Source organism: Erithacus rubecula, assembly GCF_903797595.1.
Source record: "Erithacus rubecula genome assembly, chromosome: Z".
Classification (NCBI taxonomy): domain Eukaryota; kingdom Metazoa; phylum Chordata; class Aves; order Passeriformes; family Muscicapidae; genus Erithacus; species Erithacus rubecula.
The window spans coordinates 31,601,011-31,622,384 of NC_136661.1; the positions used below are offsets into that span (position 1 = coordinate 31,601,011).

Below are 21,374 nucleotides of genomic sequence, written 5' to 3' on the forward strand. Positions count from 1 at the left end.
CCTTTTCACCATTCAGCACGGATGATATCCTTCACTTTCTAGCACTGATTCATTTACTTTCTGCCTCTCCAGGGGCTCCTGACATATTGCTATCTCTGAAGAATCTGAAGCAAGAACTGCCTTTGTTTCCACTGCAACTTGTTGGTGGGGCTGGGGCTCACTGAGGGTCAGGGCAGAGGCTGCAGCACACAACAGGGTTTAAACATTTCTTACCCAAACACCTTCCCAAGGTTCTTGCCAAATCAGGGGGAAGATGCCATCGATGTCCTTGCTCCAGGCTGCTGGTGACACCACACTAGTGCTGCTTCTCTTGTTGGCCATGTTGGCCACGGAACAACCTGCTCCAGTGGAAGGTGTCCAAGGCAGGGGCTGGGAACTGAACGGTCTGTCCCAGGCCAGCAGCTGCAAACTCTCCTGCAGGAGAAAAGACAGGAGAGTGAACAGGACTGAGACACCAGGGCTGCACAGTCTCACTCTGGGGTTTACTCCCAGCCCCAGGACTCAAGGCCAGAAATGACAGGAGACAATATTAAATGTATCAGAATGGATTTCTAAAATATTTCAAGCAGAAGCCTGCAGCTGGTTTATCCAGGTAAGCCTGGGATTTCTCTGGGACACCATTATCCACGTTGGAGCAGGGGACACCATGCCCTGGGTGCACACTCACAGACATCAGGTGACAGTCCCACAGAATACCTATGTCCTGTATCTAACCACTGCTGTTCCTGCATTCCCAGCCTTTTCTCTCACTCCAGCATCTCACAGCAGTCAGCTGCAGACCCCAGGCTGTGCTCTGGCTGAACTCCCACTGCAGGCTGCAGAACCTCACTGGTGCAAACCCCAGCCCTGCGAGCTGCTGCTCTTCAAAGAGAGCCCCGTGCAGGGAGAGCAGGTAGGAAATAGCCCAGAGCAAGGACGGGGCTACAAAGACAGGATCCATTATGTATGAGGCACTTCAGTGAGCCCGGGCTCAGAGAGAGAGGGGCTGGGGGGAGCTTTGTGAGGGGAAAACAGAGTTTAAGAAACCCTGAGAGCAATGCAGCACAGGGGCCATGCCCACGAGAGACATCCCTGCAGTGCAGAAAGCTCTCTTGGGGTTCACATGGGATTTGCTCTGTGGTTTAGGGGCAGTTTAATGACCTGCTCCAAATGCAGGTTTTAAAGAGTGAGGGGACTCTGAGCCAGCACAGACTCCCACAGCTCTGTACAATCCACCCTTGATCTACGGTGTCATGGGGGGAGCTGGGGATGTCGTGCACCCACCCAGATGTGGGTCCCAGCAGAGGAAAGGGTCCCAGCAGGGGCACAGGGAGCACAGCAGCCTGGTCCCCCCATGGCTGAGCCATGCTTAGCCCTGACACCTGTCTGGGGGTTCCGTGGGGTCCCTGTAGCTGTCAGGCTGGGCCATGCCAGGCTTTTGGAAGGATCATTGGGCACTCCAGGCAGTGGGAAGGGTGGTCTGGGCACCTTAGGCTTGCTGGGGGAACACTGGGGCTGTCAGGGTGGGCACACAGGGGAGGGAATTGCTGCGGAAGAGACCCGGGGGTGCTGGCGGTGCTGGGGCTTTGAGGGCACACTGGGGACGCTGGGGCAACCGCGGCGCTGCTGGTGGGTGGCACAGCGGCCTAACGGGGCTGGCCGGGGCTCGCAGGGCGCCGTGCCGTGCCGTGCCGAGCCCCGGGCCGTCCCTCGCAGCGGGGGGGCCGTGCCGTGCCGTGCCGTGCCGAGCCCCGGGCCGTCCCTCGCAGCGGGGGGGCCGTGCGGCGCTCCCGGCTGCCATTTCACCGCCCGTCCCTCCATTTCCTGGCGGCGGAGCAGCCGGCCCGGCCCCGGCCCCGCCGCCGCCCCCAATGTAGCGGCGCGGCCGCCCCGCACCGCCCAGCCGCGGGCGCCGCCGCCTCCGGCATGCGGAGCTGCAAGATGGTGCGGGTGGCCAGCGTGCTGGGGCTCGTCATGCTCAGCGTGGCGCTGCTCATCCTGTCCCTCATCAGCTACGTCTCGCTCAAGAAGGACAACATCTTCGGGGCGCCCCGCGCCGCCGGGCCCCGCATGTACATGTTCCACGCGGGCTTCAGGTGAGGCGCGGCCCGCCCTGCGGCCCGGCCCGCTCGGGGGGACACGGCTGGGGGGGGACACGGCACGGGGGGGACACGGCACGGGGGGGATACGGCACGGGGGGGACACGGCACGGGGGGGACACGGCACGGGGGAGATACGGCACGGGGGAGATACGGCACGGGGGGATACGGCGGAGGGGGACACGGCGGAGGGGCCCGGAGCGCCGGGAGAGGCACCGCCCGGCCCGGGCTGCGGGAGGCGGCGGGGGAACCGCCACGGCCACGGGCAGGGGCACGGGCAGAGGCACGGGCAGGGGCACAGGCACAGGCACGGCCAGAGGCACAGGCACGGGCACAGGCACAGGCACAGGCACAGCCCCGGCCCGCGGCAGCGCCCGGCGCTCTCCGTGGTGCTGATGGCGGCGGCCGCGGGGGCGGGCCGGGCACGGCGGGGAGCGAACGGGCTGCGGGCGCTGTGGGGCGAACGGGGCGCTGTGGGGTTTGGGGTGTGCGCTGTGGGGTTTGTGTGTGCTGTGTGCTGTGTGGGTGTCCTCATGTGTGCTGTGTGGGTGTCCCCGTGTTTGTGCATGTGGGCTCTGTGGATGTCTCCATGTGTCTCCATTTGCATGTGTGGGTGTCTCCATGTGTGTCCATGTGTGTGCATGGCTGGCTGTGTGTTTCCATGTGTGTCCACGTGTGTGCATGGCTGTCTCCATGTGTCTCCATGTGTCTCCACATGCGGGCATGGCTGTCTCCGTGTGCGCTGTGCGGGTGTCTCCACGTGTGTCCATGAATGTGCTCTGTGGGTGTCTCCATATGTGCCGTGTGGGTGTCTCCCTGTGGCTCCACGTGCTGCCTGTGCCCACCTGCAGGTCCCAGTTTGCTCTCAAGTTCCTGGACCCCTCGTTCGTGCCCCTCACCAACTCGCTGGGCCAGGAGCTGCAGGACAAGCCCTCCAAGTGGGCGTTCAACCGGAGCGCCTTTGCCCACCAGAGGTGAGCCCTGCCCGGGCACTGCCAGGCTGTGCCCTTGCCACCCAAGGGAATGCAGCACTGCTGAGCTGCCAGCATCTGCCAGCAGCAAGAGCTCTTCCCCAGACACTTGCAGCTGTCCTGAAAGACCTGGATTATTTCAGAGCAGGACACCAGGCTGCAGCACACATTGTGGTACTGGAACGTGACCCAGATTCCTGGTGTGCAAGAGGAATTGCCACTGCTCCAGGATAAATAGCTGTGGTTTCAGGCTGGAAACACTCTGGGCTGTATCAGCCGTGCAAGGCTGTGTTCATGGAGGCCAAACACACACACAGAGCAACTTCCCAGCTGCTGGCAGCTCTGAGCAAGTGCAGTGCTGCTCCTGCCTGCAGCTCTGCTCCAGCTGCGGGGGCAGGCACAGAGCTTTGTGCTCTTTACACACACATCTACTGGCTGATTACATATATTCAACATTTCTGCAAAAGAAAATTAAACCATGAAGCCATTTCAGATAGCTGCTGCCATCTTGGACTGCAGTTCTGTCCTGGCAAATGCCTGCTGGTTCAGGGCCTGCCTCGTGGCTCTGCTCACTTTCCCACCTGGGGAGCAGGAATCTGGCCCTGTGGCCAGGCAGGATGGGCTGCAAACCTCTCAGCAGGGTTTGGGCTTTTCTCCTCCCTTCAGGCCAAGGCCAGCAGGACAGGTAATTGCCTTGCAGTGCTGCCACACGCTGCCCTCAGGAGAGAGGGGGTGGCACTTGGCCCCATCTCTTCCCCAGGACCCCCCAGGCTGTGTGGCAGTGGCCACCCTCAGTCTTGCTCTGTCCCTGTCCCCAGCTCCACAAGCCTGTCCCTGTGCTGCCCCTCTGATGGTTTGAGCCCATCCTCAGGAGCTGCCTTTGCACTTGTCTGTCAGCCAGAATCCATAATTAGGGCACCCAGTGGGACTCCATTAATGCTCAGACATTGGAGGATGTGAGCTGGAGGAATGGTTGTTTGTTTTCCATAAACATAAGCAAATAAAGTCCTATTCAGCTTCTAATTTTATGGCCTGCAAGGGAAATTCCCAAGCAGGGTTGGTTTTGCTTGCTTTGTAAGTATCCCTAATAACCCTTGTAAAAGTGCTGCTGTGCTTGCCCAGATGAATTAAGGAACTATATTTGCATGGATGGAGACAGTGGCTGTTGCTTGGTTTTGTGATTGGAAGCTTGTTAATGAACACATAAATATCTATGTATAGAAATTGTCTCCTGTTAATTCAATTGGATACCCTGGATACAGCTGGATGGTGTAATGAGAGCTGCACCCCTTGTCCTAAGCACCAATCCCATATTTTAATCCTGACATTATTCCAAGAGGCACAAGTGGGGCTCTAGGTGAGGAGCCAGCTCCTTCATTCCCATCTATTTATATTAATTTAAAAGCCATTGTGCCATGTTGCTCAGGAAACTCCTTCAGGACACAAAAAAAAAACCAAAACAGTCTAGGTGGAAAACAAATCCACAGCAATAAAAAAAAAAAGGGGGGAAATGGAACTCCATGTTTTGTTTTTTTTGCTTATGTTTTAGGCAAGAAATCCTGCAGCACGTGGATGTCATCAAAAACTTTTCTCTGACCAAGAGCAGCGTTCGGATCGGGCAGCTGATGCACTACGATTATTCCAGCCACAAGTACGTTTTCTCCATCAGCAACAACTTCAGGTCTCTGCTTCCTGACGTGTCTCCCATCCTCAACAAGCACTACAACATCTGTGCCGTGGTGGGCAACAGCGGCATCCTGACCGGGAGCCAGTGCGGGCAGGAAATTGATAAATCCGATTTTGTCTTTCGCTGCAATTTTGCTCCAACCGAGGCTTTCCAGAAAGATGTTGGAAGGAAAACCAACCTGACCACCTTCAACCCCAGCATCCTGGAGAAGTATTACAACAACCTCTTGACCATTCAGGATCGCAACAACTTCTTTTTAAGTTTGAAAAAGCTCGACGGGGCCATTCTTTGGATCCCCGCTTTTTTCTTCCACACGTCAGCGACGGTCACGAGAACGCTGGTCGATTTTTTTGTCGAGCACAGAGGGCAGCTGAAGGTCCAGCTGGCTTGGCCAGGGAATATCATGCAGCACGTGAACAGGTGGGTGGGCTTGCCTCATTTAACTGGTGAAATAATCCCTTTGTACAAATACAAATCTAACTGATCTTTCCCCCCGTGCCTGATGTGCGAGGCGCAGTCTGGCAGGTCTCCAGAGCCACTGAAGCTCTGGGGCTGCTACAGAGCGGTGATTTCTGAGCAGCTTGATCCTGAGTGAGCTTCTGTCCTTGCCAGGTACTGGAGGAACAAGCACCTGTCCCCGAAGAGGCTGAGCACAGGGATCCTCATGTACACCCTGGCCTCGGCCATCTGCGACGAGATCCACCTGTACGGCTTCTGGCCCTTCGGCTTCGACCCCAACACGCGGGAGGACCTCCCGTACCACTACTACGACAAGAAGGGGACCAAGTTCACCACCAAGTGGCAGGAGTCCCACCAGCTGCCTGCAGAGTTCCAGCTGCTCTACAGGATGCACGGTGAAGGACTGGCCAAACTCACCTTGTCGCACTGTGCCTAAGAACCTCAATCTTCAAGTGCCAAACCGTTGTCTAAAAAAAGTGCCCAAAAGCGATTCAAACGTTCTTCAGATAGAATTCTAAAAAAAAAAAAGGAAATAAACCCACCCTAAAATCTTTTCCATAATTTAAAGATGCTTTTTAGCTACTGCTCATCCAAGGGTTTCAGCGTATTTAGCGGTGCAGAAGCTTTTATCATGTCCTGTGGATGCGATTTGTGCAGCTGCAAAGTTGAAATATTTTGCATTTCTAGATAAGCCACTCAGTATGTTTTAATACCTGTTCATATTTTAGCGTTCTCCTAAATGCCCTAAACCTCTTCATTCTGTTGTTCCCTCCCATTAGAGCTAGAAATGCTACTTTTAAAAGGTTTTGCTTCTTTTGTATCTGTTGCTGTCGGTAGCTCGGGCTCCTCGGTGTGGATCCTGGTTTCCACCAGGTATTTTCGTATTTCCTGAATTTGACATTTTTTAAAGAATAACCAGAAGAAGCTCACCAAGTGGCTGGTACCTTAGCTAGGTGTTGCTATCACTCTTGGAATACTTCAGTGTTTTAATTCCATTCAGGACAGATCCTAGTCCAGACTAGACAGGTGGAAGCATGTTCATTCCCATCTGATACTCTTCTGCCATTTGATTTCCAAGTTAAACCACCACTATAAATGGACATATACTGGGAGAGAAAATTCCCAAACCCTGTCCTCCTGCTGGGGCAGGGCCTGGTAGGATGGGCAAAAATGGAAGCCAGGTGCTGGGATTTTGAAAAGCCATTTTTGTAGGGAAGTGAGCAGAGGTGGAGTGAAGAGGAAATGCCATCACCAAATTTCCCCATTGATGTCCCTAACTCACCAGTCCGATGGCTGGAGTTCTGTCTCCATTTTCCTGTCACCAGCAGCAGACAGGGCAGAGCTTCCTTGGCTCCAAGGGAAATCCAGCTGTTTGGGGACAGGACAAACAGGGTCACTCACAGCTGGGAAGTGCTGGCCATTATCTCAGGATAAAGGAGCCTGGGAGATAACTGGGTTTCTTACGAGTGTGCTGGCAAATATTTTAACCATTTTTTTACTATTCTGAGTGAGAACTGAGGCCACACTGAAAGTAAAAGCAAAATCCAACATTTAAAATGGCACATAGGAATTTTCCTCAGCTTCTTTCCCTCTTAGATAGATATATTAGATATAAGAGATGGGGAAGGAGATTTGGAGCACAACACCCACCCTGAGTGGCCCAGGCATGTCCTGGTCCCCACTGTGGCACCACAGCTGCCCTAGCCCCCAGAGCCAGGAGGGTTCTCCCCCACATCCCTGAGTGGGGAAGGAGCTGGAGCCTTTCTCCTTCATTTGAATTCTACATTTCCCAGCTTTGCTTTTGCAAAGGCTGGTCAGGGCTGTGGTGGGGTTTGGATGAGCTGTGCACTGCTCATGAATGAATCATTTCTGTCTTGTTTCCTATGGAGCTGTACAGCAGCTGTGCTCGTTGCTGGGTCTGTGGTAAAGCAGTGCCAGCAGCTCTAACCCTAATGGCAAAGAGCCCCCTGGGGCAGCAGGGTCACCCCAAGCCCCAAGTGACCCTTGCCAGGTATTTTTATCAAGAGGCATTTTACCAGTTTCCTGTAGGGACCATCATCTCTCATCAGCAAATTAAAGAAATGAGAACTATTGTCATTACATTGGCATGAAACCAGGGAGCAGCTTGCTCCATACAGTTTGTGGAACATCCCATGTTCCTGCAGAGGGGCAGAACCCCCTGCCAGTCCTGGGCACAGCCCTGGCATCACCACCAGAACCTTCCAAAGGCACAAAGAGGCACCAAATGCAGAGAAGAAAGCACAAAACTGACTGCAAATATTTGGGAATGGGAAATTATTGACAGAGTGCCACATTACATCATTGATTTTGAACAAAACTCCCCATCAATGCTCCAGACCCACGGTGAACATTTCAGAATCATTGATTTTACTGGGGAGCTCTGCCCCACCATCGATGGCACAGCACAGCCCTAAGGAAATTGCTTCTTGGTATCACTATTTTTTTGCCCAAGCTCATGCAAGGTGTAAAACCATCTCCAAGTGTGCAGCTTTTGTTCAGCCAGGTGGGGTCTGAGGGAGAGGTGAGGATGGCTGGGGATGGAGAAGCTCTCGGGGCTGCCTGTCTCCAGCAGAAATGCCTCTGCACTAATAAGCAAGTGTGTTAATGATTGATTTAATTGTTATTTATGAGGTGCTGGGGGCTGCCCTCACTGCTCAGGACAGCCAGTGGCATCACCTCAGCTGGGCTCTTCCTTTGGCCCCAAAGCTCCCTGCATGAATTCCTGATGGCTCAGGGAGAATTCTCCTTCCCGTGACTGAATGACTAGAGCTAATTCAACAACACCTGTAAGCACAAAACCTTGGAGGTTCCCAAATGCAGAGAACTCTCCTGAGCAGCTCCTTCCATTGGCAGAGCCTGCTGGGCCCTGGGCTGCCAGGACAGCATCCAGCCACATCCCACTCCCAGCAGCATGGGTGCCAAGGAGCTGGCTATGGGGGTACATAGCATTTCCTCTCTTTTTTTATGCACCTGTATTTTTGTTGCTTGCATCTCCTCGGTGAATGGTAGCGAGGCATGTGAAAACAGGCATTTGGTTACCAAGTTTAGTTGTGGACTAAGCCAAAAAGCAAGAGTTTGTGAACCAGAGCTGTGAATGGAGGCTGCAGAACAGGGCAAATAGGAAAAAGCAGGTTTTCTGTCAATGAATGTGTCTTTATTTCACTGGCTCTGCAGTTCAATGCCTGATGGAGTTGTTTTCGATTAAAAAAAAAAAAAAAAAAAAGATAAAAAAAAAAGAAAAAAATGCCATAATTGTAATAAAGGTTTCCTTACTAAGGACCATACTAAAGGCATTGTTTATTTTTCAATGGCTGGTGTTCATAGAGGGCCAGGACACCTCTCAGGTGAGTGGTGGGCAGGATGCTGCAAGCAGAGCTGCTCCAGCCTCACAGGCACAGACAGGCTGTTTGTTTTTAAATAAAATGGCTTCTTGTGCACTGGCAGTCTGGAAAACCCCACTGCCTCTGCTTCTTCTCCTTGCTGTTCCCTGAACTCCCAGGGCCACTGAGAGGTTTTACTGGAAAACTTCAGCAGAGGGGTTGCCAAAGGTGTTGTTAATGCTCCCTATATTTCATTAGGCAGTGCAGCAAGCTTGGTGTGATGGATCAAATTCTGCACTCTGCTGGAATAAGTGAAGATAAAAGTTGGGGATTCTGGGCACTGGTTGGCTCAGGGTGTTTGCTCTTGAGGGTGCATTACATCCCCAGAGCATCTTGGAGCCCACTGCTGTTACTTGTTGCAGGCTGCTGCCTGCTCCAGCACTGCAGTGTCCCCAGTGGCCCCGACAGGAATTCTGCTTTTTGGAGCTCACATGAACTCCCAGCACAAGGCAAGGGGAAAAGAGAGGACACAAACACCAGCACATCTGCAGCACCCGATTCCCGTCAGGAATCCCACCCACCCTCCTCCGCCTGCCCACAGAGGCACCTCCATCTCCGGGGCGCTGCGCTCGCCTCCTTTATCCCCCAAATCAACTGCAACTTTTGCCTTCCTTTAGGAAGGACAAAAAGATTTCACGCGTAAGTTGCCCTGAACAAAGGCACCTCACGCCGGGGCTTTCTTTTCTGTCTTCCTTTCTTTTTCTGTCTTCAGCAAAAGCTGGCAGCAGGAGGAGTAGCAGGGGTGGGGGGAACTCCACTTTATACCCACCCGATTAGTGCCGAAAAGCAGCTCAGAAAACACTGTGAGCCCCAGAGATGCTGTGATGGCAGCGTGGAGAGAAAGGGATCATTGTCCTCTGTAGGGAACCTGGGTGCTGCCATCCACAACCTGTTTGCAAGGAGACACCGGGTGCTCTGGAGAGGGGCGACTGAGGGGCGGCTGAGGAGAGGCTGAGGGGACGCTGAGGAGAGGATGAGGAGAGGATGAGGAGAGGATGAGGGGCGGCTGAGGAGATGCTGAGGAGAGGCTGAGGAGATGCTGAGGAGAGGCTGAGGGGCGGCTGAGGAGATGCTGAGGAGAGGCTGAGGGGACGCTGAGGGGCGGCTGAGGAGAGGCTGAGGAGAGGATGAGGGGCGGCTGAGGGGACGCTGAGGGGCGGCTGAGGAGATGCTGAGGAGAGGATGAGGAGAGGCTGAGGAGAGGATGAGGGGCGGCTGAGGAGATGCTGAGGAGAGGCTGAGGAGATGCTGAGGAGAGGATGAGGGGCGGCTGAGGGGACGCTGAGGGGACGCTGAGGAACCCGCCCGCCCTTCCCTGGGAAGAGAGGAGAACGTGAGGCCTGCCCGTGTGCGCACCGCTGAGCGGGACTACACAGCCAGGTGCCAGCGGGTTCCTGGGGTCACCATCACCCCCGCGGGACGCGCATCTACCACACCTTATTCACGAGCTCAAATGAAGGTAATTAATAACCGGTAACTAACAGCACAGATCAGCGCTGTACCTTGGTTTGCAGCAGCTGACAGGGAGGCAGCACGGCCGGCTGTGTGCAGCAGGGCCCCGGGAGCGCCGGCTGCGGGACCGGGCGTTGCGGAGCCGCCTGCCGGGAGGCACCGCGGATGCGGGAGGAGCCCCGGTCGCTGCCGGGGCCGGTTCCGGGCGATCCCGCACGCTACAAAGGCTGCGGAATCTTCACCGGCCCCGCCATCCCCTCGCGCCCCTCACGGAGGCCCCGCCCCCCGGGCTCGGCCCGCCAATGCTCCCGCCCGCTCCGCCTTTCCCGCGCTGCCCCGCCGCCCTCACGCCCGCCCGCCCCGGCACAGGCCCGGCCCCGCGGGCGCGGCCGGGGCGGGGCGGCCCCGGACAGCTCCCGCCGCCCTCAGACGGCGGCGGCGGCGGCGAGGCGAGGACATGGCGCGGGGCCGGCGCGGCGGGCCCGGCTGAGCCGCCGCTGCCCGCGGGGCGGGCGGCCCCGGGCCGCTGCGGCCGCCGCCCCGATGAGCGGATGAGGAGCGGGCGCGGCGGCCGGCGGTGCCTGGGCGGGGAACCGGGTGCGTGCGCCATGAACCCCGAGCTGGCGATGGAGCCGCTGGGCAGCCTGCACGGGGCGGCGGGGCACGAGCCGGAGCTGATGGGCAGCCCCAGCCCTCACCACGGCGGGCGCAGCGCGGGGCCGCTCCGGGTGCCGCCCCCCCCGCCGCCGCCGCCGCCGCCGCACCAGGAGCTGCCCCCCGCCGCCCGGCCCGCCATGGTGCCCAGCATGGCCTCGCTGCTGGACGGCGCCGCCGAGTACCGGCCCGAGCTCTCCATCCCGCTGCACCACGCCATGAGCGTGCCCTGCGAGGCCTCGCCGCCCGGCATGGGCATGAGCGGCACCTACACCACGCTGACGCCGCTCCAGCCCCTGCCGCCCATCTCCGCCGTCTCCGACAAGTTCCACCACCCTCATGCCCACCCGCACGCCCACCACCACCACCATCACCACCAGCGCCTGCCGGGCAGCGCCGGGGGCAGCTTCGCGCTCATGCGGGACGAGCGCGGGCTGCCGGCCGTCAACAGCCTCTACGGGCCCTACAAGGAGGTGCCGGCCGTGGGGCAGAGCCTCTCGCCGCTGGGCAACGGGCTGGGCCCGCTCCCCGGCGCCCAGCAGGGCCTGCACGGCTACGGGCCGCCGGGCCACGACAAGATGCTGAGCCCCAACTTCGAGGCGCACGCGGCGATGCTGGCGCGGGGGGAGCAGCACCTGCCCCGCGGGCTGGGGACGCCCCCGGCCATGCTGCCGCCCCTGAACGGCGCGCACCACCCCGCGCCCCCCGGGCCGCCGCCGCCGCACGGCCCCGCGCTGCCCGCCGGCCGGGAGCGGCCGCCCCCCGCCGCCGGCCCGCAGGGGAGCGGCGCGGGGCAGCTCGAGGAGATCAACACCAAGGAGGTGGCACAAAGGATCACGGCGGAGCTGAAGCGCTACAGCATCCCGCAGGCCATCTTCGCCCAACGAGTGCTGTGCCGCTCCCAGGGGACCCTGTCGGACTTGCTGCGGAACCCCAAGCCCTGGAGTAAACTCAAGTCCGGCCGGGAGACGTTCCGCAGGATGTGGAAGTGGCTGCAGGAGCCGGAGTTCCAGAGGATGTCTGCCCTGCGGCTGGCAGGTAGGTGCAAGCCGGTGCCGCGCGGGGAGCGGAGCGCGACCCTCGGAGCCCCGCAGTGCGACCCGCGCCCGCCGGGCCGTGAACCGCGGGGCTGTGCGGAGCCGGCCGGCCCCCGCCTCCCGCAGCGCCGGCACCGCGCACCCCTCTCTGCCCGGCGGGGCTCGGGGCGGCGGAGGAGCGCGCTCCGGTACCGCTGCCGGGCGGCGGGGCCGCGGCCGCTCTCCAGGGCCGGGTGCTGAAGATGCGCGCTCCGCCCCTCACCGCGCCGCGCTCTCCGCGGGCATCCCTGCCGCCGCTGCCGGGCAGGCCGGGCAGGCCGGCGGGGGCTCCGGTCCCGGGACAGGCGGGGCCGGGGGAGCGGGCGGGGGCCGGACCCGCGCAGCCCCCGCGCCCCGGCCCGGCCGCATTGTCCGCGGAGGGCGCGCGCGCGCCCCCTGGCGCGGCCGCGGGGCGCCGCAGCCCCCATTGTTCTGCGGGGGCCGCGGGGGGGGCGGGCAGCGACCCCCGGTACCGACCCCCGGTACCGACCCCGCACCGGAGCTGAGCGGGACAGAGCCAGGACAGCTGTCCCTGCCCTGAGCCCGTGCGGGGCGCGCCCGCGGCGCGCTGGGTGCCCGGAGGTCGCCCCCCGGCCGGTCCCACGCCAGTGCGGGCAGGGTCTCGCCGTGGAGCTCCCCGGAAACCTTGCGGCCGTGGCCGTGGGTGTAGAAGGACACGGGGGGGCTGTGGCACCGGCAGACACGCGTGGGACAGACCGCGGCGTGGGGCGGGGGCTCTGCCCTGACAGCGAAGAAAATCCGAGGGTGTTTGTGCACCGAGTCCGTCCTTGTTTTAATTCAATTGATCCCGGCGCGGGCAGGTTGTTTCCCAGCGGGCACGTACACGGGACTGTTCCAGGGACACCCGCAGGGGTCTGAGGGGACACGGGAGTCTGTGCCGTCGGGAAATGGGCACAGAGAGTTGGTGCCCGGGGGGCAGGTGCCGGGCTCCCCGAGCTGCGGGCAGTCCCGTCAGCGCAGGGATGCTGAGCCCCTCCCCGGCTCTGGCAGCGGCTGCAAACTCCTCTCGTTCCTCGGCGGGCACCCGGCTCTGCTCTGTTGGCAGCCAAGGAAGGTGCCGAGCTCTGTCTGCGGCAGAGGGACACAAGGGGGTTGAGGGGTTTGGGTTTTTTGCCGAGCACGCGGTGATGTCGCCTTCACAAACAAACGCGTGTCGAGAGGGAAATCGATGCAGATAATGTTTAGAAGATTAAAAGAGCATTAATGCTGGCAACAGGAGCATCAACGCGTGGACCCAGTTTTCATTGATCTGGAATCTGAGCCGGCTCATTTCCAGTAACGTGGCTGGTGCTTTTCCTTCCCAGCACTGGTCCTGGGTGGGGGTTCCCCGTGGAGCCCTGCACGGAGAGCAGAAAATCAGGAATCACAGCTGCAGGCAGAGTTACGCCTGTCTAATTCTGGATCTCTGCTTTACCAGTTCCCCAGAATGCCTCTGCATCCAGGAGTAAAGTTTGGAGAGAGTTCAGGTGCTGAGTGGCCACGGACTCCCCACGGAGCGGGAAAGACCTTTGCAAATTACCTTTCCCTTCAGAAAATCGATTATTTTAATTTTCTTTTATTACCACGTGTGAATATGCGGCCCCGTTGCCTCAGTGCTTCCTTCCCCTCCTTTACTCGCTTGCTTAAATCCCTCTGAGCACGGGGGAAAAGCCACAAGTATTTCACGTTTTTAAAAGCAGAAAATTTTTGCCAGTTGTTTGCCCCATACTGCTGGAAATTTTCGCCAAGTGGGGCGCAGATCTGCTGTCCTCGAAGGGAAATCCCCCTCTCCCTGTGGCAGCAGTAACAATGTAGGGATGCTTACTATTTTTTCTTATTATAGAAGATACATAGTGTTGTCTATTCTATTCTAACCTAATCTAATTTAATCTTATTATTTCTGTGCTTACTGTCTCTTCTTGGGGGTCTTTAAGACTCCTGTGTCAGTGGGTTCTGTGCGGGAGGCTGCGGGCAGGGCGCGCTGTGAGCTGCCAGTTCCATGGGTGCCCTGGGGTCCCCAAAAAGGGACCAGGTCCCCAGAAGGGGCTCAGAGCCGTCAGTACCACGGAGAGCGGCCGAGAGGGGAAGAGGCACCGAATTTCCCGGCGGGAGCGGGCGGGGGCAGTGCCACATCCCGGCTCGGCACAGGGACAGCCGCCTCTTCGTGCCCTGCCCAGTATTCCTGCCCTGTATTTCAGACTGTTCTGTTGTCTGTACCCCCAGGTAAACATTGAGGCGTGATAGCAGCTGTATCAGGCACGGTAGCTGTTTATAAAGCTATTTCTCAGCGTTCTATTAAATATACAGGTATGTAAAGGTCCTTTGAAAGGCGCTTAGTGCCTTGAAATATTGGTGCTCTCTTCAGCTATAGATTAGTGGTTGTGTTTGAACAATCCATGTGGTAAATTTGTGGTGCTGGCTGATAAATTCTGTTCCTCATCTACCAACTTTCCGAAATAACACCCCGCCCCAGCCCTTTGTTCCACATCATCTCTGGAGGCGTTTCTGCCACACTGAAATCTGGATACTGTTTCTGCAAAGCAAATGAGGTTTTTTTTGGTTTCTTGATTGTTTGATAAAGTGAATTCTGAGTACATTTTGGATTAAATGCATTTCTATATTTTCCCCCTTCTTTTTAAAAGAAACAATTAATTGGTCATCATGGTACTCATTCTGAAGCTGTTCTTCACTATTTCCTTTTAAGATTTTTTCCCTCAGCATCTCTTTTTTTCCCCTGTATCTCTTGCCCATCACTGTTTGACCTGAAATATCCCAAACTCAACTATTCCTCTGCAGCTGAAAATTGCCCCAGTGTATTTGTGCATAAAGGGGAGAAGGTTTTTGCCAGAAGGACAGTTTCCCAGGAGCTGGTTCCTCCCACACTCCCCAGGGGTGTTTCTGCTCTGCCCTGTGGTGCTCATCCTCGGTGCTCCTCCCTGGTTTTATTCCCAGAGCCTTGTCCAGCAGCTGCAGGAGCTCTCCCTTCCCTTCCACCCAGCCATCCCTGGGAGATGACAAGCTGCCTGCAGTCCCCAGCAGGGCAGTGAGCACTCCAGCCCAGCCTGCTCTCACCTGCCCCTGCAGGAGTGCAGAGACTGGGGCTGGGGCAAGCAGGGCTGGGAGCCCCTGCCCCTTTCTGCAGCACTCCCCGAGGGCCATTCTTTACCTAAGCCATCTCTTCAGGCTTACAGGTACAAAAACCCCTTCCTGACTGCTCTTAATCTCACTTTTTGTCTTCTAAATCCTTTGCTTCTCATCTTATCCCCACCAGACACAGCAAAAAAAAGCACTCCCTTCCTGCTGATAGCGATCTGTTTGTGTTTGAGGCTCCCCTCTTCCCTCCTGCCTTCTCATACCTGGGCCATGAATATGCAGGGAAAGCACTCTATCCAACGGGACAGATAATACATCTCTTTTTCCAAGGTAAAAGATTTTGTATCCAGCTCTATCAATCTCGCAGACTTTTGCATAAAAAGGCTCTCTGATTTATAGAGGGGTTTGCACACAGAAATCATACCAAACAGCCTAATCTCAAATGGGTCTGGTGATAACATCAGCCAGACAACTCGCTGATGGCAGGGAGAAATGCAATCAGAAAAGAAATTGGAGTGTTTTGGGGTTGTTTGGGGTTTTTGAGCTATAAAACCAAACTGCTCCATTGTGAAAAAAGGGACTCAAACCACTGGTAAATGCTGCACAGAGGAATTATTAGACAAGCGATAGAGGCTGGCAGGTTCCCAAAACACAAATTGTCTCCAAGACCAAAATATCTCTCAGTAAGCAGGGAACATATTTATGAGCAGTGGTGATTTTCCAGCAGCCCTCATCCCCTCCTAATGGGATGGGAGCAGGGGGCCCGTGCCCAGGCATTAAGCTTTGGCAAGCAGTGCTGGGCTGCAGGAGGTGAAGGAAGAGCAGAGGAAGTGTTCCTCAGAGAGCTTCCCACACACCTTCTCTGTGCTCCTTCTCCCCTTCCCGTGGCCATGGGGGGATCCAGGGCCCCCTCCCCTGCCTTCCTCCCTCCAGCTCTGCAGCCCTGCTAAAGCTGAGCTTTCCTCAGCCCCTGGCAAGGAGGAAGTGGGAGCACAAATCTCCCAGGTGTTAGATGTGCAGACTCTCTGATGCAGCTGGAGGGATCCAGAGCTGTGCTGTGCTGGAGGGCCCCTGTGGTACCCAGAGGCTCCTGTCAGGGATCCTGTGCTGAGGTGGGTGCTGCAGCACTGCAGGAGGAAGCAGAATTTACAGCCTAGTTCCAGCCACCCAGCAGGTTTACAGGAGGCTGGAGACAGCCTGAGAGCTGTGGCGTGCCAGGTGAAACAGGAAGGAGCCATGTCCCAAAACCATTCATCTTTTCTTCTCAGAGAGCTGCAGGGTGCAGGGCCTGCAGGGGGGCAGCATTCCCTGGGACTGTGACAGGATTGAGAGGGAAGAACCAGGTGGGGCACCAAGGAAACACCTTCCTGCTTCACAGCCAGCTGTGAGCTGCTTTTCCAGAGCACTGCAGGAATCCCTGGATCTCCAAACAGGGAGCACCTCCCCATTGCAATGGCTGAGCAAGCAGATCTCTGCAAGGACAGAATTGACTTTGTGCTACACATCCAATCTGCTTTTCTGGATGAATGCCATCAAGGGCATTCCTAGGGTTTCAAAACCTGGGAGTTTGGGGTGTGTGCAGCAGCTGGGATGAGCAGCACTGGCTGCCCAGCCGACAATGTGATTATTTGCATCTTCATTCTGATTGCTCCTTGTTCCATAATGATTTTGTACACAGCGGAGTACTTAACCTAATTTGTATTGATCTCAATCGCTCTCATTCGTGCATACTTAATTCACAGAGGTAATCAAATTGATTTCTGAGGCCTAGTTTTTAAGAGATTGTAGTCACAGGGATATACAAGGGGTTGCTTTAAGTGAATCACAGCAAAAGAAAAGCATTTTAAATCTTTAGAAAACGTTTTGATGGTCATTTCATTGTGCTCAGTATTACCAGAGTAATTACATTTCCCTCACATGATTCCTGTCCAAAATGGAATAGAGGAGCAGTTTGAGTTCCATCAGGCAGATAACTGGGTTTGGGTGACTTTGCACCCACACAAACCACAGAGGCAGGGTCAATATTCACAGCTTGTCCTTAGCAACAGTGGATTGAGGGAAAGCTGGTCTCTGCTTTGCTCCTTTTTAGCAGCTGCTCTTTGTTTGGTGGCGCAGAGTCACTTTTGGTGCCAGCGGAGTCATGCAGAGCCAGAGGCACAGGAGCTGTGTGGGGATGGTTCCAGTGCCTCCATTTCTCCTGGGCTGCTGGGGCACTGCTCCAGCCCTGGGCCCCTCCCTGCCTCTTCCTCCTCTGGTGCTGCTGACCTTGGTGTCCTCCCCTTGCTGCCTCCTGGACTGTGCAGAGCCCGGGGGTGCCGGAGCATCCCTGCCCCACCTGAGGGCTCACAGGTGGGATTCAGCTCAGCACCTCAGACCTTCTTCAGGACTTGGGGCTGTTGGGAATGCCTGGGCCGGCTGGGCTGTGGAAGAAAATGGAAAATCAGAGTCGTTGTTGGACAGAATCAAAGGAGCCATTAGTAGGGAAATGCAGTGTGGGGACACTCAGGGTGTCACAGCCCAGCCTTGCTTCCCTACGCCCTCTTAATGCCCTTCAAGGGCAGCCAGCACTGGCCCCAGTTCTGAGCAGTTCCTGTACTGCTTCTGCCAAACAGCATCTTTAATCCAATGCAGAAGAAAAATCTAGTGTTCATTTTTATCTTTTTTCCACAGTTGTGGCTTTCAGTTCTTGCTGGTTGTCCATTTTCTTCCATAGGGTATGTCCAGGTTTAAGCGCAGCTAATAAATCAAATTGTGCTTAGAATCCAGATGGTCTCTTCCCTTCCCTCTGCTGTTAAAACCTTTCTCTTTCTTCCCGGAAAATCACTTGATTTTATTAGAGTGCTCACCCCATTTTTCTCTGCTGAGATGCACGTCAGGTGCAGCGTTTGCCTTTGTGGGGCCTTTTCAAGAGCAAACTGCACAGTTCAAGGAAAGTATTTACTGAATGCATCAAAAAGCACATCCCTCTGCATTATTTATTATCAGATACCAATAACTGTAAAAGGCAGAGTATCTCAGGATATAAATTAGTGATGGGAGGAAACACTCGGCTGGTCCCAGTGTCCCGGAACCGATTAGAAGCTGCAGCCCAGCTGCTGGTGCTCATCGTGTCCCCAGCACGGGGACATCCCACGTGCCTGAGGAAACCCACCTCAAATCTGCTATTTCAGCTCACTTGGCAATAGTCACCCACAGCCCTGCCTGGGTTACTCTCAGCACCATCCTTGTCTTTTGCTCTGGGGCGTTTTGAGGTCTGACCTTCCCTCCCTCGCAGCAGCAGCTCTGCTGCAGCCACTGGAGTCTGGAGCTGGAGGGGTCAGGGTCAGGCATCCAGCAAAGCACTGCAGCTTCCTGCAGAACTGCTCTGAGCTGCTGTCCTGCACAGTGCCACGGTGCCTGAGCCAGGCTCCACGCAGCTACGGCCCTGACTGGGTTAATTACAGACATTTCCACACTCTGACTTTTGCTTTTGGGCCAGCTTCATTTCGCATTCCAGACCTGCAGAATTATTTAACAGGGCTGCTTAAAACCCGCCCGCTTATCAATTCTCTGGGCTCATTTTGTCCCAGCACATTACCTAACCATGTCAACATATGGATTTTCTCTCTGTGCCCGGTGCAGACAGCCTGGGCAGGCTATTTTTAAGTGTGGGTGTGCTCCAGCAGCAGTATTGGTTTCAGCACTTGCTGTTCTCTCTCTGCTAATAAATACAGAGCAGCTATTAATACGGATGGGGTTTGGGATCCATTAGGATGGCTCAGCCATGGTCCAGCACTGCTGCCCTGCCTGCCCCGGGTGCTTCTGGCTGGCTTCACCCCGGGGCCGTGCCTCGGGAAGGGGCACAGGCAATGGCAGCAGGGCAGGAGCAGGGTGAGCCAGGTGAGCTGGCAGCCCAGCAGGTCCGTGGTGGTTTGTCCCCTCGGTGGTCACACAAGGTTGCTGCTACCAGAGCTTTGACTGGGCTTTCCTTTGGGCTGAACTTACATACCAGCGTTACTCCTGGCTGTTGAGAGTACTGGGGATGTAAAAGCAATGTGGATTCCTCTGGGAGCCCCTGTGCCAGCGTGGTGCTGGCTCAGCTGGTGACTCTTGCCCCACCGTGTGACGGTGCCTGCCATCGGGGTCTGTGGGCACCGCCCTGACGCTTTCTCTCTGTCTCTGCCACCCCCTCCCAGCCTGCAAACGCAAAGAGCAAGAGCCCAGCAAAGAGCGGAACAACTCCCAGAAGAAATCCCGGCTGGTTTTCACGGACCTGCAGCGCCGGACGCTCTTCGCCATCTTCAAGGAGAACAAGCGTCCCTCCAAAGAGATGCAGATCACCATCTCGCAGCAGCTGGGCCTGGAGCTCACCACCGTCAGCAACTTCTTCATGAACGCGCGCCGGCGCAGCCTGGAGAAGTGGCAGGAGGACCTGAGCTCCGGGGGCTCCTCCGCGGCCGCCAGCACCTGCAGCAAGGCGTGAGGGGCCCGGCCCGGCACAGAGAGCGGCCCCAGCGCCGCCCCGCCCGGCACCTAAAGCACAATCCCCGCAGCCACCCGGCCCAGCTGCGCCCCAGCCCGTGCCCGGGCTGCACACACACCTCTCCGCACCATGCAATGCTCAGGACAGGCCAGGCGCGGCGGCAGCCGGGGCAGCCCCGGGGCGGGTTCCTGCTGAGCCCCGCGCTCCTGCGGCCGCGCCCCCCGCGGAGCGCAGCCCCATCTACAGACACAAACCCCGCCTTTAAACTCAGGCCTGCTTTTCTTAAGAGTTTTAGGGGAAAAAAAAAAAAAAAAATCAGATTTAAGGTTTGTTTTTTCTGGTTAGTTTAATTGAATCAGCTTGTTCATGAATCTGGAAAGTTCAGTTCTCTTGAGCTCCAAGTATCAAGCACAAAGCTGGTAGCTGCAGTCCGTGGGCTGCTGTGCCATCCCAGAACACCAGAACAGCCTCGAGCAGAGCTGCAGCTCCTCACAAGCTCTGTGTTTGCACCTGAGGCACACTCAGGAGCTCGATGGAACTGCTGCAGTTCACGGAGCAAACACAAGGTTTTGGAAGATCTGGATTCATCAGTTCCATCCTTTTTGTTTCTGAGCGTGGTTTCTCCTCAGCAGGGCCGTTGCTGGAGCCCTGCTGGTGTTGAGTGTGTTTCTGTCCATTCCCACTCTCCTGTGGTGCTGTCTGCCCTGCAGATGCCGCCGCTGGTTTCATTCTCATCCCTGCCCCGGTCCCCTCCCTGCCGGCTGCCCGGGCTGGCAGGGGCTCAGCACACCAAAGAACAAGCAAGCCAAAGATGTTGCTACCTTGCCACCCTCCCAGTCGTGGCTGCTGCGGGCGTGGCTGGCGCTGGGCAGCCTGGCCAGCTCCTCCTGGCCCTGCTCTGCCACGGACACTCCAGACTTTTGTATGTACTGCTTAATCGAAACCAAAGAAACGTTTTCTGCACCTACTTCTTCTGCAACAAACTGTTCCATTGAATGATAAAATAAAAATTAAAAAAAAACCAAAACCAAAACCAAGGAAGCATGTCAGGAAGCAAACGAGTCCCACACTGTGTTCTACAGACATCTTGGACGCTTTGGGAAGCAGATCTCCAAGAAAGGGTTGACAGGAATGAGAACAAAGCAAAGCCAGTCCAATTGCTGCTTCATTTGACAACTCAAGTCATCTTAAAGTTGAAGATTGTCTTTAATTTGTGCCTATGCAGTTTTTTCAAAAGAACAAGGAACAGAGCAACCAAAACCTCAACAGCTACAATACCAAAGATGAGGATTCTCAGTACTTGTGTTTGGGTTTGTTTCTCCTCTTGCACGACTAATGCACATGCAACCCCACTGCTCTCTGGACAGGTAACCACTCGTGAGTCTGTGCAGCCAGAAGGGTGGGTTTGTTTATTTCCCTGTTTCTGCCCCTCCCAGCATCTCTCCAAGAGCTGCATGGACTCCAGGTGCAGGATGCTGGGATTCTGCTGGTGCATCTCCTCCCTGCAGGAGACGCCTGTGGGCTGGCTGTGACTTGTGTGTTGGTGTCCTGTGTGTCTGGAGCTGTGCACAGCCCCCCTCCTGTGCTCCACCCTTCTTTCTCTTCCCCAGGGATAAAACCTGCAATATGTGTGTTGGGAGTGCTGAGCAGCACCACAGCCCAGCTCCAAACCTCCACCTGATCCAAACCCAAATATCCAGCAGTGTGTGAGGCAGCTCAGGAGCTGCTTCTGACATATTAGCTGTGTAATGCTGTTTGATCCAGGCCACGATGATCCAGATCCTCACAGCCCATCCCGTGGTCCCAGCCAAACAGAGGGAGTTTGGATCAGGCACTGAGTCACTTGCACATTTCTCCTCAGTGAAGTTCTCTCCAAACCGTGGAGGTGTTTGTGATGCAGCATTACAGAGTAGCAGCACCCCCCAGGCTTCTCTGGGCTGCCAGCAGTCACAGTCCATTTCCAGCTGAAAATGAAACCCTGCTGCATTTTTTATCCCTGCACCTCCCGTGTGACTCCGTGTCACTCCCCAGGCTCTGTGCA

The 21,374-nt window shown here is 56.5% G+C and overlaps 2 protein-coding genes across 2 annotated transcripts; both read left to right on the top strand.

Annotated features, from left to right (window-relative positions):
- Positions 1 to 1,753: 1,753 nt before the first annotated feature.
- ST8SIA3 (ST8 alpha-N-acetyl-neuraminide alpha-2,8-sialyltransferase 3) lies at positions 1,754 to 5,756 on the top strand. The gene is made up of 4 exons (XM_079330571.1): positions 1,754 to 2,075; positions 2,930 to 3,052; positions 4,599 to 5,156; positions 5,349 to 5,756. Exons 1-4 carry the CDS (start codon positions 1,906 to 1,908, stop codon positions 5,629 to 5,631), a joined length of 1,134 nt encoding a protein of 377 aa, XP_079186697.1. The 5' UTR covers positions 1,754 to 1,905; the 3' UTR covers positions 5,632 to 5,756.
- Positions 5,757 to 10,513: 4,757 nt separating this feature from the next.
- ONECUT2 (one cut homeobox 2) lies at positions 10,514 to 19,389 on the top strand. Its single transcript, XM_079330561.1, has 2 exons — positions 10,514 to 11,740; positions 19,047 to 19,389. Exons 1-2 carry the CDS (start codon positions 10,600 to 10,602, stop codon positions 19,331 to 19,333), a joined length of 1,428 nt encoding a protein of 475 aa, XP_079186687.1. The 5' UTR covers positions 10,514 to 10,599; the 3' UTR covers positions 19,334 to 19,389.
- The last annotated feature ends 1,985 nt before the right edge of the window (positions 19,390 to 21,374 follow it).

Excerpts from the sequence above, each read along its gene's own strand:
- ST8SIA3 (XM_079330571.1), top strand. The coding sequence starts at position 1,906 with ATGCGGAGCTGCAAGATGGTGCGGGTGGCCAGCGTGCTGGGGCTCGTC. Across the intron at positions 2,076-2,929 it reads ATGTTCCACGCGGGCTTCAG|GTCCCAGTTTGCTCTCAAGT; the intron begins GTGAGGCGCGGC and ends GCCCACCTGCAG. Across the intron at positions 3,053-4,598 it reads AGCGCCTTTGCCCACCAGAG|GCAAGAAATCCTGCAGCACG; the intron begins GTGAGCCCTGCC and ends CTTATGTTTTAG.
- ONECUT2 (XM_079330561.1), top strand. The coding sequence starts at position 10,600 with ATGAGGAGCGGGCGCGGCGGCCGGCGGTGCCTGGGCGGGGAACCGGGT. Across the intron at positions 11,741-19,046 it reads GTCTGCCCTGCGGCTGGCAG|CCTGCAAACGCAAAGAGCAA; the intron begins GTAGGTGCAAGC and ends ACCCCCTCCCAG.